The 11,890-nt window shown below is 45.0% G+C and overlaps 1 protein-coding gene across 2 annotated transcripts in view; it reads right to left on the reverse strand.

Moving 5' to 3' along the window:
* The window catches only part of LOC147688575 (nuclear distribution protein nudE homolog 1-like), an 87,197-nt gene extending 77,027 nt beyond the window's left edge, over positions 1–10,170 (reverse strand). For both annotated transcript variants that reach the window (XM_086939939.1, XM_086939940.1), the window contains exon 1: positions 10,085–10,170. In XM_086939939.1, the coding sequence (XP_086796065.1) occupies positions 10,085–10,170 (86 nt within the window). The remainder of the gene's footprint in view (positions 1–10,084) is intronic.
* Between the last annotated feature and the right edge of the window lie 1,720 nt (positions 10,171–11,890).

An 11,890-nucleotide genomic window follows, 5' to 3' on the forward strand; every position in this document is an offset into this window, starting at 1 on the left:
AGACCGTGCGCAATCTAGGGGTACTGTTTGATGCGGATCTTCAAATGACCTCTCAGACCAATAAAACCATCAGTGTCTGTTATGGATTGTTGAAGGCACTCAGACAGATTCTGCCCCTCCTGCCTGACGAATCTAGACCACTAGTAGTTAGGAGTGTGATTCTGGCCAGACTGGACTATTGTAACTCGCTATATCTAGGGGCCCCCTTATATATCCTACAGGGGCTCCAGAGGGTCCAGTCTATAGCGGCCAAGATGGCACTTAAAAGACCTCGCAGTTCTTCCACTACGTCGGCGCTAAGAGATCTACACTGGCTGCCAATCGGGAGTAGAGTTGCCTTCAAGTCCCTATGTATCGTGTACAGAGCCCTGCACAATACAAGACCTATCCCTCTACAGGAAAGGATCTCCTGGTATAGTCCGTCCAGGTCCCTGCGCTCTGCTAGCCAGAGTTTGGCAGCAATTACCAGGATCAGGAGATCAAGGATGGGAGGCAGAGCGTTCTGTACCTCTGCCTCCAGGCTGTGGAATGAGCTTCCCCAGAACATCAGACAAATTGACACCCTACTGGGTTTCAGAAAGAGCCTGAAAACCTGGCTGTTCGCCAAAGTATAACCCCCCTGACTCTATTTAATAGCTTTGGCGGCTGGTTTATAGGTCATGACAGCTAGTGTATTGTATACCATCTGATTACCATCTGACTACTTCCTGTTGGGCGCCAGGATACCCGTAGGGTGACAGTTGCGCATTACAAATAATAAATACAATACAATACAATACAAACCCATGAACGATCATAACTGATCCTTATCATGTGGAACTAGGGCAGACCGAATAGCTTTCAGTAAATCTACCTTGGGTGCACACCTTGCCCAGAAATGGTACTGCCAAGGTATTCAATTTCTTCTACTAGGAACGTACATTTGTCCCTCCACAAGGTGAGCCCAGCTTCCCTAAGTCTACCCAACACAGACCTCAAAATGGAGTTATGCACCAAAGACCAAAATGTTGTCTTGAAAGAATTTCACATTCTCCAAGCCCTCGAGCACTTCAGACATGATCAGCTGGAACATGCAAGCTGCTGTGGATAGCCCAAACGGCATCCTTGTGAACCTAAATATTCCCTCCATGGTGACGAAAGCTGTCAAATTATGTGAATCTTCATGCAATTTGATCTGGTGGTAAGCACTTTTCAAGTCAAGCTTAGAAAAGTACTGACCACCCTTGAGTAACAATAATAACTTGTTGATATTTGGAAGAGGAAAAGAATCCCTCATGTTGGTTCAAACTGTGCAAATCCACACAGAACCTCAGTTTGCCATCGCTCTTCTTGGCAATAACCACAGGAGAGACCCATTACGAAGCCTCAACAGGCTCTATGATCCCCTCCCTGAGCATGTTATCTAAGAGTTTCTTCAGCTCACTCCTCACTACAACTGGCACCCTCCTCAATTTATATTTAACCAGAATAGTACCTTTTTCCAACACTGTCTTGTGGATGTAGCCCTTCATCACACTCAGTCTTTCATTGAACACATCTTTTATTTCTGATAACACAACTTCAGTTATGCTTTCAGTGACTGTCAACACATGTTCTCGAACATGGGGGTCAAATATTATATGCAGATCAAATTGATGCACCCACTCCAAAATAGGTGGCACCTCTTCAGCCACATAGATTTTCCCTTCAACCTGTTGTGATTTAAACACAGTCATAGAAGTGAAATACCCCAGAACATCAATGCGTTTCCCCTGGTAGCCCTTGGGATTTATGTCTTTGGGCAGAAGAGACATTTTTGGCCACTCTCTCTTCCACATTGCCTTCGGTACAATAGTCTACAATGAATCAGAGTTCACCATGACCTCCACTAGTTTGCCTTTAGTATCAAACAAGACTTTAAGTCTGACTTTCCTGTTCCCTTCCTCCATCTCAGGCTGAACCATCAACACCTGATCCTGGTTATCATCCACCCATTATAAGTCTCCAGTGACAGCCACATGGGACTTAGATGCATCTTTACACACACAGGCATACTGTCCAAGGCACCAACACTTCCTGCACTCCTTGTTAGATGCGAAACACCATTTCGAATCACTGGTGTGGTAATCACTCCTGCAGCGTGAACAATCCTTCGACCTGCTCCCTCTCTGGGATCTAGTATCAACCTTGCTGACCGATCCTTTAGGCTGTCCTGTTGAAGTGCAATTGCGCTTCCTGGAAGGTGGAGGCTTTAATCAACCAATCGTTCAGGTATGGGTAGACAAACACCTTGTTCTTTCTCAGGTGCACTTCTACCACAGCCATGCATTTAGAAAAAGTCCTGGGTGCAGACTTCAGTCCAAACGGTAGTACGGTGTACTGATAATGATTGGTGCCGACGAGGAAGCGCAGGAACTTCCGATGTTTCCGTGCAATGGGCACATGGAAGTACTCATCTTGCAGATCTATCGCGCACAGCCAGTCTCCTCTCTGCAGCTGAGGATAAATCTGGTGCAAAGACATCATGCAAAACTTCTCCCTGCGAATCCACTTGTTTGCTTGTCACAAATCCAGAATGGGTCTGAACTTGTTCTTGTCCTTCTTCTGTACTAGGAAGAAGCGTGAGTAAAGACCCTTTCCCCTTTGAGACAGAGGGACGTCTTCTATCGCCCTTTTTCTTAACAGGGTATTGGCCTCCGCCTGGAGCTCGTGCAGTTGGAACTGAGAGCCGACCGGTGGAATTGCTGGAGGCGGGCTGGTGAAACGAAGACAGTATCCATTGCAAACAATATTCAGCACCCACTTGTCCTGAGTAATGTTTCTCCACTCTGCCAGGTAATGTTGAATGCTTCTCCCCACCGGAGCGGGTAACGGATGAAGGGGAAGTAGCAGCTCAGGGCCTAGACCCAGCCAGGCCTTTGGTCACGGCGGAATACTGTTGACCGCCTCTTCCCCTCTGGCGCTTTTGGAACGGTTTCCGCTGGAACTGCTGATGTTGTTGTTGCTGTCCAGCCTGTCGACCTTGCCCTCTGCCTTGCGCCCCGTACCGCCTCTAGAACGGGCAGAAGGTCTTTATCTGTTCCTTAGGTTTTTCCAACCCGACAGCCGTCAGGGTTTCCGCCTCCGCCTTCATGCGGGCCATCTCGTCGTCCGCATGCTTCCCGAAGAGGGTCTAGCCTGAAAAGTGAAGGTTAGCAGCTCTCTGCTGCGCCTCGGGCTTCAAGGATGTAAGACGCAGCCAGGCGTGGCACCTCAGGTTGACCCCATGGCAGTACCCGTGGGCTGCCAAGAGGGAAGAATCCGCAGACGAACTTATCACCTGGTTGGAAACCAACAGGCCTTTAGCAAGGATCTCTTGGAAATCTTCCCTTTTTTCCTGGGGAAGGTGTTCCGGAAACTGTTGGAGGGACTCCCACAGAGCCCGATCGTAACGTCCCAACAGGGCTGAGGCACTCACAGCCTTCATTGATGTGGAGGCTGTCCCGCAGACCTTCCTGCCTGCTGAATCCATCCAGCGGCCCTCCTTGTCAGGAGGCACACTCGATGACGTGGTGGTGGCGATCTGTTTTCTTGCTGCCGCACAATCACTGAGTCAGGCGTGGAATCCCCCCAAACTAGGCATAAGAAGTACCTCTAATGAGACCTATATTGCTTTTGTCATAAGGATTTATCCAAAAACATTTTCATAAAGAAGGATGCTATAGACAAAAACAAAGACTTGTAATTATTACAGAAACATTATTTTATTTTCTTTTGTCTTTTTTTGGGTTTTGCTTTTTAGATATTTATACATACATACATTTTATTTTATCTCATAACAACAAAATCAAGAATTGATAGACATTCACTATGAATTTTGTAGGTTTCAGAAAGTGCAGTTAAAGCAATGTGCCCCTAACAATATCTCATACCTTGCTAACATACATACTCTCACACATACCTTACATACATCTGCATACACTATTCTCTATAGAAATACATAGAAACATGAAAACAGGACTTTACATAAAGAAATTATAACCCGAAAGTGTGTCTGGTGGCTCACTGTTGATACATAAAATTAGGGGTTCCACCAGTTAGCCATTGATCTGTACATTATTGACCAATCAGCAGTACATTGTCCAGGTCTTTTTAGAGTGTACGGCCTATGTACGTTTCGGTGATGATAGATGGTTGAATCACCTTCTTCAGGGCCAAGATAAATAGACAAAAAACTGACATATATTATAGACAAATATACAGAAGTTAAAAAGAAGGGGCAGTGCGTTATATTCCCATTCTGAAAAGTAAGAGAAACCATCTATGAACATTTATACTCTTTACATTGATTTACATATTACTGAAAAGTTTTTAAACTAGACATTTTTCAACATAGCATCCTATTCATGCGATTGTCTATTAGATCAATCTGTTATCAAGTATCAGAGTTAAAGACTGCTATAGTATAGGGTCTAATGAGAACTTTCTAAAGACATGGTAAATGTGAAAGGAAAGGTGATATTAGCACTAAGCTAACCTATATAGTGGAGCAGAGAAACACCCGGTGAGGTCTTAGTAGTGACAAATTGAAAATGATAGTAGTGCTAAAGACAACTGAGAGTAAAGTATAAGTGCCAAAGATGATAAGATTAGCGAAAAAAATTAAGAGTAGAAATAAGACTGTGAAAGAATACCTATTTCTAGGCAAATGGATTCAAATATTATTCACGGAGAGGGTTTCGGAAATGATCTTATAGCCACAGGTGAGGTGATATCTAGAAAAAATGGTCAAGCTTGTTACGGTGATATATTTTATTTTATTTATTAGCTAGAGATAAACCTGCAGAGATTGCCTAAGCCTCAGGAGGGATTACCTGAATGAAAAGACTAGCCGATATTTTAGGAAAATCCGAGAGTTGATTGAAGTCTGGATAACAGCGTATCTTTTAGCAATTAGGCATTGTGTATTAGTTTCTTCACATGGTTCTGCATAAATAAGTTACAAAAGCTGATTTTACAAACTGTATATGATCGCTGTTAATCATTTTATAAGAAGCAGTATGCATAGAATGCTGGGTTTACCTGGGCATATATGTCTTTATGTTCAGAAGCCAGAAATTTATTTGGGGATTTTTCTCCACCTGAAAGACGTATTGAGGGAACATGTTTATACATTCTAGAATTTAATATGAGGCACTAGGTTATAGCTATCGATGTTGGTTAAAAAGAGTTTTTAATCAGGGTACATGAAAGAAAATAAATTGGTAGCAAGGTTGTATAGCAGGCCTAACCCCCATGTGCTATTTAAGCTTATTTTCATAAAGTTATCTGACAATGATAACATGCCCCTGAGGAACATCAATTGGAAAAAAAGCAGTCACACATATTGTGTGTAGAATCTAGCAGTGCTCGAGCGCATGACCGGCTGATACTTTAAGGGGTAACTAACGGTGACAGAGTTACGGATTATATATTGGTGCAGGGTTTGAACATTAGCCCGGGACATTCGACCGGGTAGAGAGCACAGACCCGGCAGTAATGCTAATACTGTTGTGAGCGTGTATTGCTCTTAGAGAGAAACAAATCGCGCTAGCGGGCTAAAAGAGGGTTTTGCGACAAAGTCCCTTCAGAATTATACACAAGGGCTGATAATAGAACCGTTTGTGCTCAGTATTATTAGCAATATTCTTACCTTCACAGATGTAGAAATGGCTGTGGCAGGGGGTTCCGCACCAAGTACAAGACACTGAAACCGAGGCGCCGTATTAAATAGGCCCCGCCGACTCTAGGTTTAATGAGGTGCAGCTGAGTAACCCGGATATGGTGCTCTTAATAGGTAACAGAGAGTTAGGACTGATATCACTACCGCAAGATAGCCCGGCTCTGGTTGAATATATGAGAGACAGAGAAGTAGGACTACTGTAGAAACAGCAGAAACAGCAAAAACAACAATGGTGTCGTTGTATTTACATTGGCAACATGCCATCTAACTAGATACACAAATAACGAATATTTGTTAAACATATTTTTGAGTTTGATGAATATCCTGATTAATATAGTCGATCTGTTAATGTCCTGATTGATTTTATCGATCTATTTGAACAGGTCGTTTGGTAAGTAAACTATTAAAGGGGCTATAAAAAAAATGTTTTAGAAAGGGTCTCTGTGCAGATAACAAGGGGTCTCTATTGGTACTATGATGCACAAGTATTTTGGCCTACATATTGAGGTTGGAATGACAAAGGCTATGAGTATTTATAAAAGACTGTAGTTGAATAGCATGTGGGAAAAACTCATGGCTATGGACTATAGTGGGACATTATCCAAAGGTGTTCTGTACATAACAGATGCTGATATAAGGACTTTAGGACAAATGATCCCCCCGAAGAAATGCTGGGTCCGAGTCAGGAGCCTTATATTTCTTCTGCAGCCTTGAAGGTGCCGACCTCGTAGCCGCAGGAGTGAGGAACAACTCCATGGCAGGTTCCACCAGTCCAGGCACCTAGGGCAGCAACGGACGAGATAACTGCTTCTTGTGCAGAGTTTAAAAAATGACGGAAGGGTACAGTGGTGTGGGTACAGTGAGTGTGATGCCCAGCTTAGCCGCCCCTCGCAGCAAACACGTCCTGGAAGGAGACTATGTAGTCTACTGGAGACACCCTCGTCCGAGGGGAGTCCGACAGGGTAGGTGAATAGTCCCTGGTACCGGAGGAATCCGTGTAGCGGGACCTCGACCGGTCCCTCCTGTGGCGCCGTCTGGATCTTGTAGAAGAGCGACGGCGACTCCTGGATCTATCCATCCGCTTGGAGCGAGATCTCGACCTCCTCGGCCTCGGACGGTCCACGGGCCGTAACGGAGGATGCTGTGGAGGCCTAAACGGGAGCCTAGGTTGCGGTGGCCCCTAGCGGCGTCGGAAGATGAGGTAACGAGACCGACCTTGGGGGAGGTGATGGTGTAGGAGGTGGAGGGCGATGAGGAGGAACAGGTGGCGGAGGAGGTGCCAGGTTACGTGGAGGAGGGTCCTTGGGTAAAGGAGGAGGTGTAGGTGACCTCGGCTTGGAGGGCGAATAGACTTGTGAGTGCTCCGAGCCCAGAGCCTCCTTCTTTCTTTTCTTCGTCTGACCTGAAGGGGGGGACCTAGAGGCCGTACCCCTGGTAGCCGAACGACGGCCCCGCTGCGACCGTGGGCTTGTAGACACCGAGGACACAGTCCTGGCCTTGGAATGCCTCCTGGAGGACGATGCTTTCCTCCTTGACGCTGAGCGTATTTTCAACGTCGATGACCGCCGTCTCGACGTCGAAGATCGCCGTCGACGAACGTCTTCTCGACATCGAAGATCGCTGTCTTGACGTCGACGAACGTCTTCTCGACGTCGACGATCTCCTTCTCGACGATCGCCTTCTCAACGTCGATGATCGCCTTCTCGACGTCGATGATCTTCTTCTTCTCGACGTCGATGTTGAACGCCGGTGATGCCTTGAACCCTCTTGACGTCGATGATGGATCGACGATGAAACAGTCCTCGACGTCGACCTCGTCGGGGGTCTCGAAGTCAATCCCCTCGACGTCGATGTCGCTTCGACCCAGAGCCCTGAGGAGACGGGGAGCAGACCGTGGTCATTCCTCTTGAGGCCGACGTCGAGGCTATCGACACCGACGGAGACCGGTGGCGTTTCTGGCCCCCCCAGAGGCCGCAGCTCGGGCAAAGGAAGAACCCCCTTCCTGCCCAGACCCACCTTGACCTTGCTGCTTTCTTTGCTCCAGTCCTTGGAGCCTGATCTTCTCTCGGTCCTTTAGGGTCCTACTGGAAAACTGCAGGCAGATCTCAAAGGTCCCAGGAACATGAGAAGGGAGACACAGGATACACATCCTGTGTGGATCAGATCTTGCCTTCTTCCTGGCACACTCTGGGCATTTCTCAAATAAGGCAGGCATATTTGACAAAACCACCCTAAAACTCCAGTAAAGTGAAGAAGAAGCATAGATACGTCAAGTGAACACACTCTAACACTTCAAAAGTGTCAAAAAATTACACAAAACACCCAAAAAGGGAGAGCTCAATGCTCCAGGGTCCTGCTAGCAGGAGCCGGAAAAAAGAACTGAAAGTAAAAGGAAGGGGCTGTGCATGCTGGGATACCGAGGGTCTCTAGAGAGTTCCTTAAAGGCACGGTATCCCTTTTCCAGACACATAATTGCAGCCTATGGAGGCTTGTCTGTCCATCCCTTCCTCTCTATCATTCCAAGGATTGGGTGAGGGGAGGAAAGTTTCTCTATGAGTGAAACTTGACAATTTGTAATAAATGTGTTGTTGGTGTTATATCCTTTAACAAACAGGTCCTTGATTACCTTAAGGGTTCCCTTGTTGCTTATATACCGGTGTTATATCCTTGGCATTTCTAGCTGAAGTACTGGACAGTGTAGCCTTGTAGGTACAGGCTGCATTATTGTCTTTGATTTTCTCTTAAGTGTCTATGCAGGACTGCAATGAAGACAGCTTAAGAGATTATTTTTGATTGCTCCGGGGTCCACGCACATGGGCGGGACTATTCACTAGATTATGACTATAACAGAGATACCCCACTACAGAACATGGTGATCTAGCTGCACACTGCTACGATGAATTTGTTAAGACGTTTTGGGGAGTAAGCAGGCATGTGTGTCTTTAGTACCTCAAGCGAGGGTAGTCTATTTTATTTCTATACATCTCAATAATTAAACATATGAAAAGAAGAGGCAGCATGTGAAAAGAAACAAACTGGCAGGAACATGTTGAAAACCCTCATCTGTATATCAATCTAGGGGTAGCAAGTACTAGGAGAGAATCCGTAATCAGCTACGACAGTTATGCGTTTAACATTCTACAGATTTAATTGTAAAGCAAAGCTTTCCCACTGCTATACCAGCGACCGCAAGCAGCTGAGTATTGTAAGTCTGTCTTTTTAGTGCTGATCTTGGAATCCAGAAATAAATAGTCATCAATTTACAGTGCTTCCTTCAAGTGGCCTGAATGTACTACATATACAAGGTCCTGGCCAGGATAGGAATCAAAGCAACCTTAGGGTGAGGACTTCAGCACAGGTGACCAATCAAGTGCTACGGCCAGTCCTTTCACCTCCAAGGCGATGGTTACTCGGCTGAAACAAGACACCTTTTATCTTTCCTGTAGTCTCGACCCTATATGAAGACCTCTGTGCTATGGATTAAATATATGGTTGCCCTTTTTTATGCTCAGAGGCATTCAGTTCGAATATCTGTCTCGATAAAAAGATGGGGAAGACTTCATACGGTTGTTTTAGCTGCTAACTGTTTTCTGAGGGTAAAGGGAAGTTTTAAGAGCATAAGTAGAAACAGAAACAACTTTTAAGTCAACATTTTGAGTAAAGGTCTGCCACATGTCCTCTTGCACAGATAGGTAGTTAATCAAAACACAGCAGCCCGCTTCACTGGCAGTTACAATGAAGTGGATAAAAGGATTCCTGTGTTAAAGTGTTTCCTGGGCTCCTAATCACTGCAGTAGTGCCGTTTAAGGGGCAATTATGTATCTGGCATCAGCAATATCCAGACAAATCCCAAGAGCAAGCTGCTTAACTAATGAAAGCGACCTCACAACGGTGATGTGATGGATGGTGGGACTGAAGGATGGGATGGAGGGTTCCGCAAGAGGAAAATTATTTTTTAGGGGCTAAAGCTTTGCTTCTACAACCCTGCCAGTTACCTGGACTTAACTAAGTCAGTGAAACAGGAAGCTCGCTCCAATTTGCTGCAAGGGTATTTCAAGGTAAGAAAAAATATTTTGGGGCAAATAAATAGCAAACAACTTTTCTATATGCATTATTTGACAAACGGTCCACATAATATGCTATGCATCTCAAAGTAAACAGTTAATCACTGAACAAAGTATTAGTTGTTCAACTAAGTCACGGGGCAAATAGAACATATTCAGGCAGCACTGCCGTAAGAGAGAGGAATCATCTGCTTCGAAAAACGAGTTGCAAAAGAACATATTAAAAATTGCATGCTGTTTATTCATAAGCAAAATAAACTAGTTATCCCAGTATACAGGAAGTAGTCAAGCCCCTTAATGTAGGGTGGAAATGCGGTTTATGTGCTTCAACTTAACTTACCACTGCTTGGATTTCAAAGCCAGTTCTTTCCAATAATGGAGCTCTTCCACCACGGTAGCAAAGTTACTGCTCCCTAAGTCCAACATGATGAAAACGCCGTCAGATCCAGGACAGTGACTTCATTTTCCTACTAAAAGAAAATGTTTAGGATATCACTTTCGTCACAACTGTTTAACAGACCTTTACAGAAAGCTAGAGATAATATTACACCAGTCTGGTAAATAGGACCACTCACTAAGTTAATACACCTTTATTAAAAGTTTATTTATTTTAGTAGGTTGCCAAATACAATACCGAATTTTGAAATATAAACTAACACTGTTCTGGACATGGCAGAATTGTCTATGACTGCTCAAGATAAATCCTTAAGCACGGTGCTGTTTATCAATGCTGTAACAGTACTTTTATCTATACTACTATTATAAAGAGAGAACACAAACCTTTTGGCAAGGTAAACTCGGTAACCACAGCGCCAATCCACACACCCAATACATTGTTGTAATCCTCAGGGTGTGCAGATGGACATAGGCTATAGAAAAGAAAAAAAAAACGTACATTTAAAAATATAACTTTAAAAAAAAAGTAGTGCCCTGAAAGTAGCGCTGGGCGCGACGCTGACGGTCACGACGTAACGCTGGCCGCAACGTACGTGATGACGAGGAGGAGCGGCGGTGTAGTGAGGAGCTCGGGGAGGAGCGGCGGCTCAGGTAAGGCTCTGGGACACGGGACGGGAGGAAGCCGGTGCGGGAGGTTGGCCCGGAACAACTGCGGTAAGGCTCAGGGTACAATGCCTATATCTTAAACTCTCGACATTGTCCGGGACACAGACAATGTCGTGGTGGTCGGGAGCCGGGGGCAGGGGCGGGAGTGCACGCAAGCCTGAAATGCTGCCCCAACCCCCTTCTGCCTCAGGCAACGCTGGGGCGGGCTGCTAGTTAGTTAATAAAAACAATAACCATTAAAACAAGCATTTGCAACGCAATAGGTCTTGCATTTACGAGAGTTTAAGATATAGGCATTGTAAATGATAATACCTTTATTTTATGTGTTGTTTTCTAAACAGATAAATGAAAGGCATTATCATTTACAATGTCAATCGCTTAAACTCTCGCAAATGCAAGACCTATTGCACTGCAAATACATTCGGCGCCCGTGCTATAAAGATAAAAAACAAAAAGTGTTAGGAGAGAGCATTAGAGCTATTTGAGAAAATAGTGCTTGGAGGCTGTAATTAAAGCTTACTGAGTAACAACACATCTAACAGGAGGTGTCCTCATGGGAGGATACAAAACAAGACAAGGCGGTACTAAGGAGGGACTACTAAGCATTTTGACCAATGAATAACCACAGTTTCAGTGGACAATTACACAAGCCAATGAAAAATATATAGGCGGAGCTTCAAGTCTATACCCAAATACAGCATGTCTTGCAGAGCAACGCATGCGCTGCCCAGGCTCAACCTAAAAAGAGACATACAGCAATCTATCCCTCATAACCATTTGATCAAAATTTAAAAAGACAATACATTGCATCAGATTAAACAAAAGAAGTAAAAGGCGCTAAGCCTATTCCTGGAAAAGCCTCTGATGGGATCTCCCTCTTGCCATTCCTTCTTAACAGCCATGGGCGTCCGCAGGGTGGGGCAAGGGGGGGCACTTGCCCCCCCCTGGATCTGGTGAGTTCAATAAATAAAACCGGACTTCGGAGGTTTTTATTTTGTGAGCAGGCCACTTCATTTTAGAATTTTAGGCCAGCAGCAGCACCAAAATCCCTATGACATCATGACGCCGGTCGCCGGAGAGTGCT

The sequence above is a fragment of the Lissotriton vulgaris genome, chromosome 10 (assembly GCF_964263255.1).
Source record: "Lissotriton vulgaris chromosome 10, aLisVul1.2, whole genome shotgun sequence".
Classification (NCBI taxonomy): Eukaryota; Metazoa; Chordata; class Amphibia; order Caudata; family Salamandridae; genus Lissotriton; species Lissotriton vulgaris.